At 46.9% G+C, this 20,401-nt stretch overlaps 1 protein-coding gene across 1 annotated transcript; it reads right to left on the bottom strand.

The window, feature by feature from the left end:
* Positions 1-450: 450 nt before the first annotated feature.
* MDM4 (MDM4 regulator of p53) lies at positions 451-19,963 on the bottom strand. Its single transcript, XM_035347020.1, has 11 exons — positions 19,888-19,963; positions 13,915-14,021; positions 11,357-11,431; positions 9,677-9,810; positions 9,219-9,268; positions 6,356-6,417; positions 5,493-5,589; positions 3,969-4,129; positions 3,292-3,426; positions 2,426-2,506; positions 451-1,253 (listed from the first exon to the last, which is right to left on the bottom strand). The coding sequence occupies exons 2-11, from the start codon at positions 13,987-13,989 to the stop codon at positions 699-701; spliced, it is 1,425 nt and encodes a 474-aa protein (XP_035202911.1). The 5' UTR covers positions 13,990-14,021; positions 19,888-19,963; the 3' UTR covers positions 451-698.
* Between the last annotated feature and the right edge of the window lie 438 nt (positions 19,964-20,401).

Below are 20,401 nucleotides of genomic sequence, written 5' to 3'. Positions count from 1 at the left end.
TGTAACAGCTTACTTGTCTCCCAGCTGGTATGTAACCTGAGATAGGTAGGGATTGAGAGTTTGGGAGTGCTCATTTCAAGTCTGGAAGCAAAAGGACCTTAGTTAACAAACACACACAAAACAAAAACAAAAAACGTCTTATCAGATACGTGGATATTCACTTCTCATCGCCTTCAAGAGAACTGATCCTTGGAGAAATGGCTTCTCTAAACTACAACCCTCTTCACCTACCCTTCCCTCCCAGCCTTCCCACCCCACCCACTCTGCATATATTATTTCTCAGCTCCAGACTCCTCCCTTAGAAAACATTGCACAGGGTTTGACTGACCGGAGAACACTCCAACAGCCAAAGTCACAACTCTCTCCAACTCTTGCTTTCTGCAAGGACCAGTTGTCAGGCCAGAGAATCATAGCAAATGATTTTCATAGTAAATGATTTAGACAATTTCAAAGCTAGGGCATTGATACCGACATGCTCATTACTGCCTGCTCCCTACAGGTTTTCATTTAAACAGACAAAAAAAAAATATGGATGCTACTTCATTTGATGCAGAGGATTGATTCCTCGGTGTTTGCGGTCAGTTCGGAATCTTAATTCTCTTTGGTGTTCGCCTGATGAGCTCTGAAGTCAGGGTTTGTGTAGAGTGCAAGAAAATCCATGTGCTATCTTTCAGTAGAGAAGGCCTGAACTGGTACAACTATCCCATAAAGATTCTGATCACCATCTCAATCTCTTTCCTGCACACTGGACAAGGTGATCTCTTTTTCTTCAACATCTTTGCACACTTGAAACAGGCCACAAGGTGAGCAGTCCTTCCATGGACAATATTCCCATCCCGTGGTCTGTGATGGCATAAGAAGCAAGGATTCAGTAATTTTTTTATGCTCTCTAAAGACTGTATTTCTTCCTCCTTTTTGTGTTCAGTGAAATGCAACAGAGACTCCCTGCTTTCACATTCTCGTGCCAAATCCAAAGACTCAATAGAGCTGCAGGGATCTACGCGTAATTTGTTTTCTACCACGAACATGTCTTTAGGTTGGCCAACTGGAGCAGAAATAGTCCTTCGGCAATCCGGGACATCTATCCCGTCATCATCGGTTTTGTTTTGCATAGCATCAATGTTGGACAGAGAAAGAGAATGAGCCAGTTTGGGACAATCTGAGTACCAGTCCTTCCGTAAGGCCCAGCAGCGGTAACAGTACCGTTTGCCTGGAGAGTTAAATTTCTTGCATTTGGTGCATTGCCAGCAGTCCTGAAGAACGATTGAGGCAGACAAAAACAGCAGCAGGTTAGTGTATTATTGCATACAATTCTTTTCCCCAGCATAGGAAAAGCAGAAAGGGAGCTTCAACAAAAGAGGACATTACAACCGAGGCTTGCAGACGCATGGCTGCTACTTTGATCATCAGCACCTCAGAAAGCCTAAAGAATATTTTACTGCCCTTCTCCCAGCCTCCACTATTCTGCTAGAATACAACGTTCTCAAGCTGTGCGGTTTATTGAATCTTCAGTATCTCACCCTAAATTCAAGAGTAGAGCTCCTGCAATCAGTTAGGAATATATATCCCAGACTGACTGATCACTTAGCATCTGTTGAATCTGAACAACTAATAGGGGTGCACTCGATTATCCCACAAAACAAGTGCAAGAGCTGCCCAAGATCAGAGCTATGATTCAGCTGCCCAATGCTAGGGACATATTAATTCATCGAGCAGACACAGTCCAGAAAATAATGCTAAAAAATGTTGGTGTCACCGGCTACAAAGAGCATCATGATACACGTTTGCTGCCTTACTACGAAGTCTCAAAAGACTCTCCTCCTGATTTGGCCATACAAATTGTCTGAGAAAGAAAAAAGGGGTGAGGTGGGGTGTGGAGTCTCTCTTCGTGGCAGAGACCACCATGAAGCAACTGACAGCTTCCCAGCCGGCCTGGACGTCCAGGACTCAGTGGCATGCTGATTCTGACACAGATATTTGCACTGACAAGTTTTTCGAGTATGATCACTTCATATTTGGCCACTTCGTGGATAAAACACTCCTAGCTAGAGTCCATATAAATCCTCTCACACTGCCCCGAAAGTGCCAAAACCACCTAAGTTCCAGGACTGCTCTGTGGCCAGTGGAGGCATTTGGTGTCTTTGGACTGGGTGAGCACTCATGGGCTGCCGCTGCTTGATGCCTATCCAATTTAGAACTTAACTCAGCCCTGTCCAAAACAAACTAGGTAATGTCAAGCCAACTTCTCTACATTTCTTCACGGAGGTTACAGAAATACTTTTTGTTTGATTTTGTGCTTTTCTTGGCCTTTGAAACGCATGCAAGAGCCAGCTTCTCCTACCACAACCTGGGGATGAGTTTTTCTAGCTACAGCTAGGACTGCAGCGTACTCCGAGCAAGGACTGCTGACCTAAAGGATGCCTACCTCAGAGGCAGCTTCTGTGTCCGTGTCATCGCTTAAGTACTGAGAATCCTCAAAGTCATGCAAACATGCATCCTCGGTCACCTGGGAAAAGCAGATATGCAGTCAGAATTGCTGTAAGAATCTGTACTTAGGATGTGCTTGGCATGGTACAGCAAAACTAAGATAACGATATAATCACCATGAGAGTTAATCCATTTAGAGAAGTGAATGAAAAGCCATTTCATGTACTGTATCTATTCCAGAACGTTGTTGATAACTGTTGCTGAGCTGCTTTACAGTTGTATTTTCCTGTGATTGATTTATCTCGCTCTCTGATGTACACAAAAGTCATACAAATGCAAGCACATACACCTGAGTGTTCCTACTAAATTCCATGGAAGAAAACATGAACTCAATCATTTAAACACAAATCTGATTAATTTCTCTTGTGACTGATGTTTCTACCATCTCAGCTAGCAGATTCAGGCAAGCCTATCTTATACGAAGCATTAGCACAACATAAGCTGAGATTTTCTTCCCTTTTTTTAATTATTAGATCTCAGACATTGGCCAGAAATTTAGCAAATTTGGTGATAAAATTTTAAGTAATTTTAAATTAATCTTGTGCCTTGAAAATGCACATTTAAACCAAAACCCAGACTAACTGCAAAGGAAAGCCATCATACCACGTACAGAATGGTGACAGCCTTTTCTAAGCACGATTTAAACTCTGGATGATTACAAATCTAACTCCTTTCAAGTCAATGTAACACCAAAAGACAGATGAAAAGCAAAGAGTTTTCATTTGAAAAAGGATTTTTTTTCCATGCAATCGCTTAAATGAGGCCAGCCAGTGGAACGTGTACTGTGAATGTTTGAAAAGGTACCTTTTTGTCACCTTCTTTCACTTCCTCGCAGTCAGCTGTTTCCACTTTGACTGCAGCACTGGTCTGATCCGACGGACTTTCACTGAGGAACCACAAGTCATCAGTAGTATCTGAAACAATGGCAGTGTCTATGTCCTGTTGGAGAAGAAACAAGAGAGACCGCTTAGAGCTCAGGGCATCAGCAGCAGGAGTACCAGCACTGCAGCCACGGCCAGCAAACACCTCGCCCTTTTTCCTCGCTAACAGCCTTCTCAGCCCTGGTCAGCTTCTCCAGTCACCCCTGGGAGACAAAGGGACAGATCACTACTCTCAAAAAAACCACCCCTTTTTTTGGCAGCAGCACTGTGCTCGTTCCCCTTGCTAGCTGGCCACCACGCTACCATCATCTGCACTGCGTAACAACTTTCGACCCAGAAGAGGGGCAGCTCCTGCAATACAACCAGTGCTCTGGAGTGCAGAAGGTCCTCCAGTGGATGAGATTGCCTAGTTTATTTAACAGCACTGAAGGCAACCAACCACCTGGTGTGAAAGGCTGGGACAGGAACACAGAAAGGAGAGGCTGGAAGTCGTGAAGGGATGTGGGAAGGGAAGAGGAAGAAGAAGAATTCATTATTTACTTGGAACACAAAAGAGGAGAGAAAGAGAATACAGTTCACCTCTTTAAAATGTCTACACACCTGGTTAGTCTGAATATCTGTTGATCCATTACTTCTGGACTTGTAATTGCTTCTGAGGTTGCCTAAAAACCACCACGGAAGACCAGCTACATCCCATTCCTCAAACACTAGGTCCAGTTTAGGCTTCTTGCTTTTAGAGAGGTTTTCTATTAAGTCTTTGTCTGTAAGAGCCAAGTAGAATCTAAGTCATGCCACACCTACATCATTAAGAGACTAGCAGAGAAAAATCTGGCCCCATCTGATTTGAGAAATCTTCCGTGCTCTATCTGAAAGCCAGAGATACTGCTAAGAGCTTTGAGGTTTGTGTAAGTGTACTGAGATGTCAGATCTGCTGCACGTCTGTTCCAGTGTATCTATCCAAGCAAACTTGCCAAAATAGTCACCACACAGCCAGAGATCAGAGAAGCATCCCAGAGCTCCCAGTGTCTCTATAACTGTACACGTTTCTCTTTAGAGTTACCTTAAGGCTCCATACACAAACATGAACTCTTCTTTCAGAACTCTATCCAAGTCAACACAGAGAAAATTCCTGAATGCTTAATATGCAGAAAGGACTGGTTTGAATTTGGTTCAGATTTCAAATGATGGGAGCTCCCGAATTTCCAAGCCAGGCTCAAAATAAGAAGCAGAAAGGTAAAAATCTATTCTCCATAGCCCCCTGCTTCAGCCTCCTCCTTTTTAGCCCATGCGGTTTAGTCTACGATTCTCAGCTCGGAGGTTTGAACAAGATAACCTTGAATCCATCTCTCCTAGGTTCTGAGAGCTTCAAAGACACTGACAAGGACTGTTTCTGCCTCCTCTGTACATGCAGCCAAGAAAATATTTACTGCTCTCATTTTGTCTAGAAATACGCACACTTGCAAAGATGATTTAGGTTTACAAATTAGTTTCCTTGATACGAGAATAATCTGAGAGTAGAAGGTGGAAAAACAGGAAAATTGCTTCTATAACATCAGAAATCCTTGAGTGAACCACCAAGAAATCCCCAGACATTAAAACAAAGGAAATGTCTAAATATGAAGGAGCTGTATGATACTTAAAGTGGGTAGGAAAAAAAATAGCCCATTGTTATTCAGATTCCTGATTGGTTTGCAGGTAATGACTGCAGGCAGCTCAGGCTGCGTTCTATGTAATCAGAGGAGAGAGTCCCTTGGGAAGATAAACATACACGAGTATGATTTCAGCATTTAAAATACCCTTCAGCAAGGTCTGTAAGATTTCTTCTGGCATTGTTTAGTGATAGATGCGCTTTTGGGGCTTAACCTGCCATTTTAGTCAGTGTTTGTTTATGAGACCAAATATCCAAGCTAGAAAACAAGTCTATCATAAAATACCTTCGACAGACATTTGCAGTTCTCTCAATCTTTGCCATAAAATGATGAGTTTTAAAGACTGCATTTCACAAGTTTTTATTAGTCTCCCAACACCCTCCTCCAGCAGCTGCCTGATGCAAAGCTCAACGTCTCACACTGGGGAAGGAGAAGTGCTTGTACACACTGTCACCACAGAAAAGCTGGCACTCACCTCCATAATTCTCACATTTGTGCTCTGAGGTAGACACAGCAGATGTATTGCTTTCACCTTCTCTGATGACAGTATCAGAACCTTCTTGCGGGCTAAACTGCATGAAGGAAGGAAAAAACAGATGTTAGTCCACCAGAGCTTATAGGGACAAGGGGATGTAGCACTTCCATTCCGAGTCACCAGCTGCAGTACAACACCAAAAAGGCATGAAGAGAAACAGGAATTTCTGAACAAAAGCTATACACACTGTTAACTCTTTAGGAAGGCTAATGCATCTGTCATGAGCACAAACAATATACTTGCAACCCAGGAAAAATCTTAAGATCGGCAAAAATCCAAAAGCTGCCATCTTAAATGAAGTAATAGTGTGATCTTCTTGACTCTCTGGCCCCCTTCAATGTGAGCAGACACCTCCCAGATCAATTACCTTATCCCCAAAATACACCTGAGACAAGTTAGAATACACAAAGATTTTTCCTAGGTTTCAGATTCTGCCTGAAAGCTTCAAAAACAATCCTATTAAACACAAAACCTATTCACACTTTTTAGAAACTTTAATTATTTGGCAATTCCTACTCAGAGAGGGGATGAGAGAGAGGGGGAAAGACGGGAAAAGACAGAGCACGCTGGAGGAACTGAGGACTAGAAGTGCTACACCCCAGAGAAACGCGCTCAGAGACTGGTACTCTGTTATGATGAGAACAGAGAAGGGTCACTCTGTCCCTGCTCTGTGGACTCCAAGAACTTTCAGGAAGGTGAGGACCTGGCAGCCAAGCAGCACAAAGTTCTGGCAGTCCACCATGCACAGGTACAGAGAAGGGGCACTCTGTACAACAAAAGAAACCACCAGGCAGTGGGTTTACCTTCAGCTGGTCTTGGCTTGGCTTATCGACGCTCTGTTCCTTTGCGAGATTCTGTGCAGCATCTAGATAGCAGGTAAAACAAAAGAAAAAACCTTCCCTGGTAATAACCATTCTCACAACACAGAGGGTCTTCAGCAAGCAACCAACGAGCCAGGCTTGGCAGACCTCTAAGTAACCCTTTAAGGAAACAGAGCCCTTTCTTTCTTACAGAGCTGACCATTTCCTAACGAGGCATCCCTCTAGTATTCCTTAGGGTTTGCTAGACACATATGGAGGCAATACCCTATGGAATACAGCAGCTGTGCCTCCCCAGAAATGCAGCGTGATGGAACTGCACAGCATGTAAGAACCTTCTTCCCAGTGTGAAAAATTGTCTCCTACGGCCTGTCCTCAGGTTGTGAGCTCTAGGTCCTTTACACGCAAGGCCTGCACGGAAGCAGAAACCCAGAGCAACAGCAGAGGGCGGGAGCTCCAACTTCAAGGCTGGGCCAGATCTACACTGAAGAAGGTGAACAGGAAAGGAAGGTTCTTACAAGTACCTGAGAACACTACTTGCTTAGAGAGGCATCCTTCTTAAGGGTGCGGGCATCAAGAACAATACCTAGACTAAAAATTCCATGCACAGCAGGCTCTTTCCTGGGTAACTGAGTATATATCCATACTACAATCTGATCCAGACAATTATGCTGGCCCCATGAGTTAATTAAAAGGCCAACCTAAACAGTAAGAACAATCAACAAAATCTACTAGAACTGTATTTAGGAATTCTTTCTGAATAGGATGACTTGCTAGGAAACAAAAGATGCAAGGATGGCTCCTGCTTTCTCACATTTCAGTTTAAAAACTCCCTGCAGAATGCCAAGGAGACATGAAGGATCTGATTCACGTCATGAATCACGGCACTGATATGAAAGCACTGAAAACTACCCCTGTAGGCAGAGAAGTGGACCATAAAGTGATAAAACACGGGAACACAAAATGGCATGGTTCTATCCCATTTTTTGCCTTCCATGCTTTAGTTCAGCTTTCTTTTGTTCCCTTCCCTCAACATACAGCTCCTGTAGTCACTAATTATTTGATACCTGAAGGAAAGCAGAAGCCAACTGGCTTATCCATCACTGCTTTGTCTCTGCGGTGGCATTAGAAGAGCTGAAGACTTGCCCTTCTAACAACTCACAAGTGACACGTACTACTCCTAAACAGTAAGAAAATACACTCCACTTACTGGAAGGCTTTCTTTGAAGCCCACATATATCAGGAACTGAATGTACAATGCCCGTAAAGAGAAGTAGGTATTCCTAAAACCTCCTCATGTGATTCATACTAAGAGTGAAAGTTAGCCATGTAAGGACGCCATCTGATAAAAAGCATTATGTAAGAGCTTAATCTTTGTTATCAAGATGTACCGCAGTCACTTTTCTTTCTACAAGTGTACTTGAAGTGGGCAGGATAACCTGCAAAGTGATGTTCTGATAAGCACCGGTTTGGCTAATGAATACAAGTGGCTATTACACAACAGGAAACATAATGGCCTCTTTATGCCCTACAGCACCTTCAACTACTGATATGTGGCAACAAAGGAAAAACAACGCCAGGAGTCATCCTTCCTACAGGAGTCATCCTTCCTACGTATTTGTCAAAGGCCTGGTCTGCCAAACCTGTTTCGCTTCGTAGTCACACACACACAGGCACACGTGGCAGGAAAACTCAACGACCATCTCACTGAAGGAACAGTGCTTCCTTTGGCACGATTAGAAATAGTTACGCCATGACAGGACCACGCACACCCAGCCACACGTGCACGGCCACATGCACACACCAAGTGGAAGGGAACAGGGCAGCAGAGGAGAGCGTTTTGCTGAGATCCTTTGCTCTCCACATACACTGCCTACAGGTGAAAGGCCAGGGTACCACCAGCAAGGGGAACTGCACTCACACATTATTCTGTAGCTAAGTGTTTAGACAACAGGCTGCTTTGGAAGGTTCTTTTGTATAAACAGGGAAAGGAGGGGAACCTCAGAGGCACTAATATAAGGCTTAAAGCAGACAACTGAACAGTTCAGGGCTGCTTTTTCTCAGTTTCTACATTTGAACTAGCATTTATGTCCTGCAAAAACAGCCTAAGCACTTAGGAAGAACTAAGCCCATATTATCTGCCTGGAGACCCCAGGACGAAGGACACGAGACTGCACAAATTCCCTGGTATAGTTCACTCATGATTTGCACATTTGTGGTTTCAATAGATGTTTATTTTCACATGAAGATGACCAGCTGTACACTGGGAACTGGCTGCAAGGGAGCCATCAGCTGACACTAAGTAAAGAACAAATTTTAACTTAGGACTTCTGATGTAGATAATGTATTTCTCTCATGAGCTGAAAAACTAATAGCAACCTTTAAAGGTTCAAGGGTTTGATTAAAGTCCAGACCTCTTTGGATTGCAGAACTAGGTTAGGTTTCGGGCACTCTTTACATTCACTCTCAAGACTATGAAAGCATAAAATGAGGTAAGAGAGAAGTCACAGAATGCTATGAAACTGCAAGAAGACTGAAAAACCAATAACCATTTGGATGAGATACTTCAGCCACGTTGATTTGTACATCCACAATATTTAGTCTGTCTGCCATTCTGAGGTTTGGCCACTGGTTATAGGCAGCTGGATTACAGCTAACTGATTTCATACCACAGCTACTGATGGTGCACACACAAAAAAAGACACATACTCAAAGAGATTGTCTTGTCAAAGCCTTCATTAGCAGTTCGTTCCAACTTCAAAGCATGTCTCTTTTCTGAATATCATTACTTACCCAAGTTACATCAACACTATATTGAATATACCTGTCCGTACTGTGACAAACCTACCTGTCATTGCAGCAGAAGTCAGGTTCCTTTTCAACATTTCATAGACTGGGCTGTTGGAAAGAAGGAGATAGTTTATTATGCAAAGAAATGCTGGAATCTGCAGGGCATTTTTTGCCACTCTTTAGCTAAATGCGTGCTACAGAGAAGTCTAGCTCAGAACCTAGCTGAGGGTTGCAGCCTTTAGCAAACGTCTGAAACCAACAGTCTGAGAAGACAGAAATAAAAGGGGGGAAAAGATGTCACCTCAAGCAGCTCAGTGTCTGGACCATTCAGAGCTGGCTCTTCAAAGCAAAGGAGCTGAGCTTGAACTTGTCAAGTTAATCAGCAAAAAGTCACGGAGGAGGGCACTCGGCATTCGTGGAGGCTTATGCGACTGTAAGCGGGAACAGTGACACCAAGGGTCTCCTGAGTCAGCAGTCTCTATGATACAACATATGTTAACTGTCACTTTTTCTTACCTTGGATCTTTTACAGAGAAGCTCTCCAGTCCCAGCAGTTCTCCCAGCTGATCTCCTCCACAATACACCATGTGTTGCTGTCTTTTGTCATACAGCTGCTTCACCATTATATACTGTCCTAGGTGATGCATAACCTGTGGACGCAGAACATACCATTACCACGTCTGCAGCTGAAAGCGAACCAACAAAGAGCCTGGAAATTTCCTTCAGTTTATGCTACTTGCCTCCTGCTGCCTTACACAGCATCAAACTGTACCTGCTAATTCTGCATTCCTGGCATCCACCAGTGCCTCACAACTGAAGGAGAGGTATGCTTTACCACACTGCTGTAAGGTTTGTAACTACTAACCCTTGACAGGAGGGAAAACTGAGCTGAAGATGGATAAACAGGAGTCACTCTGCTTTCCCACCCTAAAAAGAAACACACCATGGGTGTGACATCTGGGACGTCTCCCTCAGTGAGAGCTCCAGATGGAGCCACCTGCTGCTGTTCACATCATCCTTACAAAGAACTGTCCCTGCAGACAGGGCCAAGACACAGATGGAACAGCAAGTCCTGAAAGAACGGTAGCAAGTCATTCAAGGTCCACTCTTTGAAATGGGAGAGGGGACAATGTAACAGCTCAGAGTAAAGAGAATGAAATGGCATAGGGAGGAGGCTGAAGGTATCACCAGCTAAGAGCTGTATAAGCCATTACTAAAGGGTGACCACAACTAGTGTCATTCCTGAGGAGACGGCTTGCAAGATGCAAAAACGTGAGCATCAATATCACAAAGCATGGAGAGAAAACGTCCTGTGAGAGCTACCAGACACTACCAGTTACAGGGAGGAATCCACAGTACAAGAGGAAAAAAAAAAAAGTGAAAAAAGTTAAGCACAGCGTAGGCAAGGATCCATCCCCCATTACCCATCAAAGTGACCTCCGGAATGATAGCAAATGTCACCAAAATTATGCTAACAGGATGCCATTCACTGCAGAAAAACTGACTTTGTGGAGTTAAAATGTTCATCCATATGAGCAACCTGCATTTAAGACTCAACTCCCCCCATTTAAACCATTCAATTTGTTTTTGCAAAACTTTTTAGAAGCTAAATAAGTTATTTAAATGCATAAGTGTTTAAAATAAGTCACAGGGCTCTGCAGGAATATTTGACACATTCATAATGAAAAACCCCTGCATTTAATTCTTTGCCGACACGCTACTCTTGTAAATCACAGTCGGTGTCATTTTTTTAATCTTGTACATATATTGCATTTTAATCTTAAAATAAATGAATTCACAGGGTCTCTCAGGTTTAGCTGACAAGCCATTTCAAAGAAAACTTAAAAGAAAAATATCGACTAGAATCCAATTTTTAAGGCTTTCATGCACTGAGCAGACAGCAAGACAATTGAATCCTACACCCTCTCAGGTATGTGACTATCTATTCCATCTTCCCTCTCTTTAAAGAGGTTTCTGATTTTATTTCACACTCCATTCCCAATTCCTTCAAAGGCTCTCTGGACAATTAACGATCAATCAAATCACAGCAGCCCTCTGGGTATGGTGTCCCTGTTTTGCAGGTAGGGCTTCCAAGCACAGAAGAATCAAGAGCCAGCCCCAGCCCTTCCCCACAAAGGGCCATCTGCCAAGCGACCAGGGCCAGGCACAATTTCAGTGCCAAGAAACAAAGCCCACCTCTTTCAGCGTGAAGGTTTCTCCTTGGGCACCTGCAGCCTGCAGAATCTTCAGAAGTGGCAGTTTGGGTCGCACCTAGAACACAGGGCAGGGATTTTTGTTAGAACGACAAGAAGCAGTGCCCTTCTGAGAGAAAGCACGTCACCTTGCCATGCGTGCCTACCACAGCTCACAAGCCCAAGTTGATAGAGCTGCGTAAGATTGTCACACCAAGCACAGAGCTAACAACTGTGGGATGAACTGGAGGTTGGGGGAAACTGCTTGCCTTAGGCTGATCTGCTGAGGGCTGGTACTCTTAAAAGTCATCTGCATGGACAAATGCTTAAAAAAAAAGAAGTTAGAAGGACTGAAAACCAGCACAATCACTCTGACTCAAGTGCAAGACAAAAAAAAAAAGCGGAGGAACTTGGGAGGCTGCTCCAAAGGCTTTAATCACTCACATTGTCCAATTAACTTTGATGTCATTCATCATGTGAGGAAAGATCGGAAACTCAGACCCATGGTATGGAGGCCTAGGCAGTGACTAACCAAGCGTACTGAGTCATATAATCAGGAGCAAGGATGGTCAATTAACACCGAGGATCAGAATGTGTATTTTCTGTGGACCTCAATCATCAACCAAAATCTTTACTGTATGAAATGTAAAGCACCCGAGGAACAACGCGACTGCACCACAACCTCTTTAGGTTTCACCCACACACCCAAGCAACTCTGAGTAGCAGAGGAGACAGACGATGCTATGCAAAACAGCAAGTTTTAAATAGCTCCTTCCCCCGCACCACTACTTCATCTACTCCTCAAGAATTTTAACCATTCTTAGGAGAGTGTCACCCCCTGGATCCATGTCTTGTGTTCCTAAAAAAATGTCAGGAAGCCCTCACTGGAAGCTGAATGCCACGTGACTGTGTACAATATTGTATGCTAATGTGTACATTTCCCACGCTGAACCTCTTCCTCTGTTCTCCCAGATGCTAATAACGCAAGGTATTTAAATCTGTCACTGGGCTCAGCATCCAACCCTCAGTACACGATGTTCGTTGCTGTTTCCCCTGCACTTTGACAAGACCTAAGCTCTCCAGGCATGTAATTTCTGCTAGTGCAGGACTTCAGCAATCAGTGTGAGGTGGACTCACCTGTGCCTCATGCACACCCCTCCTTTCTGCCTTTATAAACGCAACTGTAAGACCTTTCCTTGCCTACTAAGACCAGCCTGCTCACAGCCCTGCATTTCCTACCATCTTCCTGCATAAGGTAAGGAGAGGAGGGGTTTGGGTGCTTGTCACAAACTAATTTGTCACTCAGCTATCAGAGGTTGTATCGGCAAAGCATTTGTTCCACTGCTTAAACATCGTACAACTTCATTTCTGTTGTGAGTCCATCTGGTCTGTTTTCTCGTTACTGTAACTGCTGGATGCGTTCTCAAGCTGAGAGCAACTCCTGTCCAGCCACAAGGCTTTCTAAGACAGCTTCTTCCCTAGGAAAGCGCTGAGCACAACACAAGTAATTGCATGTATCAGCACTTAGTTTTCAATAAGATGAAATTATGTATTTGCGTTCATTCATTTCTCTAATGACCAGTCTCAAATAGATTTTGAAATAACTCTTCATATCTTTCTTATTAAAGAAATAACCCAGTTAGCTTGATCCATTTAAAAGGGGCCCTCATCTATTACAGTACAGCCAACATCAACATGTTCGTCTGGAAACTGAGTGTTGACAATCAATATTTTGGTAATAATTTCTGAGCCTATTTATGTACGTTTTTGAGCAGTGATTGGAATAAATATTCATGCATACGAATTCTGCCCGGGACTTGGCTATGTTTCAAAACTTCTAAATTAAGCCTCAAATGGGAGGATCTTTTAACTTCCTCTCCGCTCATTTTCGCTCCTGCCCCCTCCTTTCATATTGTAGAGATGCCTTTTTCCAAGGAAATGGCTCTGGCAGGTGGGATGCCAGTCTTGGAGAAACGTCTCTTACTTCGGACCAGCTTTCTCTAGCCACTGTTTACGCTACAAGTATTTCTTTGGGCTGACAACATACTGGGTCAGAGCCAGGCTACCACACCCCCAAACCACACACTCGCACGTTAGCCTTGGCTTGAAGCTACAGCTACCTTTTTGTTCCAGAGCTGCTCTAAGAATAGGCAATGAGGACGGGTGCTGTGTTTGCCACTTACCTAAGCAGCTCCAGAAGAGGCGTGGGGACGTGTTACTGCCTGAACAGAGGTCAACACGGCACGTTACAGTGCTCTAATACACCTGTCACATAGACTAGCACCAGGAGAAATGCTGTATGGAGAACTAAGTACAGGTCCAGCATGAAAACATGCATAATGCCATTTCTTCTCCAGCCCACGTTAACTGCTCTTTCTTCCCTTTAAAATACTCATAAATCTCTGATCTGGTAATGAAAGCAATAAATCTTCAGGATAAAAGCCCTACTCCATCAGGCTAAATTCTTCTTCTTTAAATGGCATTAAAGAGCTTTAATTTGATGGAAAAAGTGAGGGCTGCAGTGAGGAGAAAGCAATGTGGGTAAGCAGGGGAGGTAATTACCTGGTTAGCTTGTCCAAGAGTGATTCTGCAGGCATTCTCAGCTGCTGGATGCTGGGCAGAGCTTGAAGATGTCATTGTGGCAGTGATTAGCTGTTTGTGGCACAGACCTACAAACGAGAAGTTTCATGTACCAGTTAAGCTGAGAAACCTGCTCTTGGGTTTAATCACTTCCACTTCTTAGAAGTTTCAGGAAACCAGCATTTTAAAAATAGCCCTGCGTGCATATCCTAAGCGACTGAGGCTGATGCTGCTGTACCGCCTCACCTGCTCTCACCACACACCTGCTGTGCCCTGTCCTGGCTGCAAACAGCTGCTCAGTGACAAACAGCTGCACAAGAACCGGGACAGAGCTGCAGGGGCTGGGGCTGCTGCGGCACTGAGGATGCCCCTGCTCTGCCCCTCTAAGGAATTGGCATGGCTGGGCGAGGAACCTCGAGCTGCCAGCTCAAGGGAAGTGCCAGTCCCTGCCACGCTGTTAGCAAGCCCTTAGTATGTTGAAATCTGTGAGTCAGAGGGGGGTGAAACAGAAGCTGAGTCACCATAACCCCAAGGGTAATCTTCACAGAAGAGCAGAGCCCTGAGCAGCCGGGGCTGATGGCAATGATTAGCACATTCCCCACCTGCTTTTTAAGAGATGAAAACCTGCTAAAGCTGCTGCAGCCTTCATCCAGAAGGATGAGATGCAGGCCACAAGTTAACAATGTTAACAGCCCTGCTGGCTGGGCAGGTGAAATGATCCTTTCCTGGAAAGGAACAAAAGGGGAAGTCCTGCAGCTATTTGAATTCGAGCCCTATCAGTTTCAGCATCCACCCAAAGAGCACAACTTCATATGCAGAATGATCAGTAATGACTCATGGCCTCAACACAATCCAGCACGATCTGCCCCACACAAAGTAGGTTCAAAACCTTCTTTATCCTTAAAAGAAAGGACAGCGTTAATTAGCTGCACACAGGGGAAGAGTAAACTGAACCTGCTGGAGAAGGAGCTCAAGTCCTGACCTCTTATTTTCACACACCTCAGCTCTACAGCACACCAATTCATCACTACAAAGCAGATCTGTTTCCCTGGAACGAGTCACAGTAAATTCCTCCTTTTGACATTCATCTAGTTGCATTTTTTTGCAGGCGCTACGAAGGAAGTCCTGCAACCGCCTCTTGCTCACGCTTGTAAATTTAAGGCTAGGGTGAGACGAACTACAAAGCAAAGCCTGGCTCCTGAGCTCGCCCACACAGCTGCAGCTATGGGAAAGCTTACCTTGTGGATTCTGGAAGAGGCGTCAGCTTTTAGTCCTCGCAATAGTTTAACTGGAAAATCTGAAGCCAAAAGTTTTCCTGTATTTCAAAGAAATATCTAAGTTTGCTGCCACAGGATTCCTGAGAGACAGGAAATGAGTCCTGCTGTCTTGCTTAGGGAAGACTGAGTCGGATGCTCAGCTACATTCAGAAGTGAACAGTAGCAAAATAACCAGGCTTGTGCCTTAGGAATGTAACAACATCTTCCATTTAGACAAAACAAGCTTGCATTTATCTAGCAGGCACTGGAAATACTTCAGTTGACAGAAGTTAGTTTTAAAGCACATTCAAGTTGATCACCCCCTATCCCTCCCACTGCCCGTTAATTAAGAAACAGATACTGATTTACTAAGAGGCCTCTGGTATTTCTTGTGCCATTCCATTTTCCTGAAATAAGAACTACTGGGGATAAAACCCTTCCTGAAGATCAAACCCCACTAAATACTTCAAGCCCGATTAACGCGTATCAAACTCAAGCTTGGTAAGTTGCACTGATAGGGAGCAGATCTAGGTGTAACTAGAAACAACTGACTTAACAGCTAAAATCACCGCTGTCTTAAGTTTCTTCCAAGCTTTCTACTCACCGTTGCCACGCACATTGCCCCACAACCACCCCCCCCGGGATCCTCTCTATGCTGCGCCAGCTGAGCTGCGCTTTGTGGAGCCACAGCTGAACTTACCGGCCTTGAACTTCTCCGCTCCACGTCCCCTCTGTGCCTTTGCTCCCGTGAATCCTTGTGCTATGAGCAACTGCGGAGCCTGCCCCTCTCCTGGCCACAGCTGGCTGCTAAATGCATCAGCTCCCGGGGCAGCTGCAGGAGGCGTGAAGGACAGGCAAAGTGTGGAGTTCCCCCCACCCTGCCTTCCTGGAAGGGGACTCTGCTACCCCAGGGTGAGGCAGCGAGCTAAGAGAAAAAACATCTGAACTGCTTCAGTGCTGCTTTTATTTCAGGGGGAGGTGAGCAGGCGCCTTGCCTCCAGCCTTTACGGAGTGAATTTTTCAGTAAGCCAGGTTCTCAGCACTGTAACATCAGATTCCTTTTAATTAGGCTAACTAGCAAGTCCTGAGACACGTCCAGGCTGTAAACACCCACCAGATTTACAAAGGCAGGCCCTGGTTGCCTTGCCCAGTGCTGCCAGGACAGAAAACCTCACTGATGCTGTGCTCAGGCTAGCCAGAAAGAGAAATGGTGCCAGTTCCTAGAGAACTGCAAAGCTCCTTGCTCCAGTCCTACCCAGCTGCCCCACTAACTTCATGCCACACGCTTACCCTACAACGCTGGAAGCTTTCAAATTAATTTGCAGCCAACTGAAGGAAGCACCAGAGGAGCTGGCGTTGCTCCCCTCTGCAGCTTTGGAGCTGTGTAACAAAACCACTCCGGACCAGACCGATGACTTGGAAGAACCCATGAATCACAAAGTAGTCACGAAGCAACGATTTTTCCATTCAAAGGCTTTATATGGTCATGCACGCCACAGGAACGAGCGCAGCCTGCCCGTTCTGGGAGTAAAAGCTCCTGAAAGAGACCAGAACTCCATTAAACCGCAGCACGTTTGGTGCTTGTAGAAGGCAGGGTTGAGAGGAAAGATCGCAGCTGACGGACCCAGAGGTGGCTGCAAGCTCCGTGTGCGTGGACGTTTCTTGGCTCTCGGTGCGTGTCAAGTTGGAGCTACGTAATTCGGTTCACTTGTTTGGTTTTTATGCCAGACTGATGCACTTTGTAGCTTCTGTGCAAGGTGGAGGCAGCAGCAAGGAGCAAAAGCCAGGTGTTATTCTGCTCGGTGTACCTGCAGCCTCACTAACGCCTTACTTCCTACAGTCTGCTCTGAAGCCCCGTCCCCTGTCAGCTTCATCCTTCCTGCATCCAAACACTGCAGCATTCCTCCAGAAAACAAACCTGCAGTCTCACGTTCGGTATCGTGTAAAGAGAAGCCCCAGAGGGGAGGCTTTGAGCAAGCACTAATCTGACAATTAGGTCACAGTTAACGAGGTTCGTCCCCATCAGCGTGAGTCCCTGGGAGCTTTCGTGTCTGCCGGTTCTGCTCACCTACCTCAGCTGGCTCGCTAAGGGAACACCACCACTGCTCCCTGGAAGCCAGGCCTCGCTTACATCTTCAGCCCGGCGCTGCTCCAGCTGCTTCTGCCTTTCTCCGGGCCGTAATTCTCACCTGACTGCATCACCATTCCTCTGGGAGAGCCGCGAGATGCCAGCCAAGGAAGCATCAGAGCTGCCCCTCCAGTGCCACCTTGCAGGGATTTGTCTCCGTGAGCTGGTCCCGGTGCTGGGCGCTACCTGGGGGCCGCTGGCTGGGAGGTGGCAACAGGAGGAGGGAGAGCTGGGGCATGGATTATGTGATTTAAGCAGGTTTCGTGCTTTGTAGCCTGCTTGACTCCAGTTTTTACTGTCCTGCTCTCAGCCGAGTGCTCCGATTCGTTGCTTGGATGTTGACTTGGCATTTAATTAGGAAAAGCATTCTGAGAAAGCACCAGGTTCAGCATGGAGAAGCCCTGTACTGCATTACTTACAGCAACCACAGGCAGAGCTCCGACTTTTAACACCTAGCTGAAACGCTCGTTTTAAAGAACTCCTTTTTGGAAACTGTTCCGGAATAAAATCCAGACCTCAGGAAGCAGATGTAAGAACTCTGAATTTCTCCTGACCCGGGTTCTGCTGCTGACACACTGCATCTGCCGTGAACTGCGCGCTGCTACCTCCAGCTCTGCCAATAAGGCGCCAAAACAAGCCAACCTTTGATCAATGTTAGCACTTCTCGAGTACAAATGTTATGCAATGCTCTTTTATTGCAAAACCAGTTAAGTAGGAGGAAAACAAAACTGATTGTTTCAATTACGAAGGAATGCTGGCCAACGGCTCTGCAGATCTCCCTAAATCAGCTGCTGCTGACAGCAGTGGTTGCTGGTGATGCCTGGAATCCTGCAGCAGTTCCACCCCGCCGCACATGCTGTTGTTGCCATTTATTTCTATTCCAACATCTTAAATCCGGCTTTTCTCTGCGCTGCGTCCTTAAGGGGACGACAAATACCACGATACTGACAAGGTCACTATTTGAACCCAGACACGAAGCGAGTCAGAGCATTAAAAAAGCTGCTTCTGCACCAGGTGAGGGCCAACCGGAGCGTGCTGACTGTCCCCGTCACACAGCTGAGATTAATTTTTAAGCCAGGCACTTTAGAAGGAGTGAAACTGAAGCTAGTAATCTTAGCAGTAGCGAGAAATGAGAAAAGTCCTTATTTTAATCACATTTTCAGCAGAACCAGCCATCTGACATTTGACTTAAGCGGAATAGCTGGGGGTTTTTGCCCCGCTCCTGGAAGAGCTGCTAAACACGTGAGCGTTCTCCTGGAAGCCCGACTGCCAGCCTGGCTGCTACACAAAGCCCAGCGCACGTCCCTGAAGACCCGGGGCCACGTACCTAACTTCTGACCTCTTTCAATCGGCAGGTTTACCACGCAGCCTCCTGGTGAGCGGCGCAGTGCTGGGGCCTGACCCCCCCGGCAGGAGCAGCACACGAGCGGCTGGGAGCTGCGGCAGCCCCGCTCGCAGCGTGGTAACCTGGAGCTGGAGACATGACACCAACAAATACCAGGGCAGGTGTAAATCCTGACTGTAACAGCAGTCTGCGTTTCAACGGCCCTTTCAATCCTGCTTGCTATTCCTTCTCTAAAATAGTTCCTCCCTCAGCCCCATCCGACCCAGGACTCAAAATCTTCACTTCTGTTGTGAGCACGGCAGCTCCGCGCTACCTGCGGGCAGCACCTGGCAGAACTGACCAGCCTAGAAAAAAAAAGGATCACCTTTTACAGTCCCTCTCGTGTAATAACTGCAAGGCTTTACACACCTGATCTTTGAGTTATTAACACCTCTCTGAAAACACTTCCCTGTTACCGGGGCTCTTAGCGGCTCTGCTCTGTGACAGTCACACTGCACGGCCCCTGGCAGCGTTTTGCCCTGGAGAAGCGGGCAGCTTTTAAGGTTAAATCGTGGCGCGAGAGATGACACACGGCACAGGCAGCTCCAGCGAGCTTCGCGTTGTGGTCGGGCCGCGTCGCGCTGCTCTGAAACGTTAAATTTGGCCGCAGAGCGACCAAGGCTGCAGGCACCCAAGTGAGCCCAGCAGGAAGGGTGCTACAGCAAACATCGTGCCCCTGGAACGCTCGTCACATCTCCTGTTGCTGCTGGACGCAGATGGTTTAAGCATCGGGTAACTGCAAAGCAAGGGCTGTCAGACACCGGCAGCCCCCAGGTGCCCAGCACAAAGTTTAATTAGAAGAATCCTTCTTTACTTTAAAGTCTGGATGTCTCTGAGGGGCACCGACACAGCGCTCGGGGCCACCTCGTGAAGGCAGAGCCCTCAGCACCACCCACCAAACGCTGAATATCACCACAACGCCCCGAACGCTGCCACGGGAACGAGATTCCAAAGGGGCAGCTCTGATCTGGGCTCAGAAACTTGATTTTCCCCCACAAACCCCGAGATTAAAGCCCCCCCACCCCGAGGCGCAGCGCCCGGCGGGTGCCGCACGGCCACGGCTCCGCTGCCCACAACGGGAGCCCGGGGGGAGGCCGCGGCCCCCGACCCTGGCCCGGGCCCCCCCCCAACCCCAATTCCAATCCTAATCCCAACCCTAATCCCAATCCCCCGGCGGCTGAGCTCACCCTAGAGCAGCCCCATGTGCCCGAGGACGCCCGGCTCGGTGGCGAGGGGACAGGCGGGGGATGGGGGGGGGGAATCCCCCTACGCCCCCCGCGGGCTCCTCGCCTCCATCTTAGCGCCGCGGCCGCCCGCCGCTTCCCCTCGCAGCCAACATGGCGGCGCGGCCACTTCCGGCCCGGCGGCGCCGCACCATAGAGCGCACCGGAAGTGTGTCCTAGAGAGGACCCCCGCCTCGCCCCCCGCCTCCCGCCGTGGAGGACCGCGCTGAGGGGAGCATGGAGAGGCCCTCGCGGCGCCACGAGGGGTCTGGGGCCTCCCCTCGCCGGCTCGCCGCTGGGCCCTGCCCGTCCCCGGCTGCTCCGAGCCCTTCACAGACCCCCCCCAGCTCCCAGCAGGCCCCCCCGACACTCTGCGTCCAGCCGCGGAGCGGGGCAGCACGCTGATAATGACGGTCCGGGGGTTGCAAACCCAGAGCCCGGATAGCTCAGTCGGTAGAGCATCAGACTTTTAATCTGA

This window comes from Oxyura jamaicensis, chromosome 26, assembly GCF_011077185.1.
Source record: "Oxyura jamaicensis isolate SHBP4307 breed ruddy duck chromosome 26, BPBGC_Ojam_1.0, whole genome shotgun sequence".
Classification (NCBI taxonomy): domain Eukaryota; kingdom Metazoa; phylum Chordata; class Aves; order Anseriformes; family Anatidae; genus Oxyura; species Oxyura jamaicensis.
This window is presented reverse-complemented; position numbering and strand designations above follow the sequence as displayed.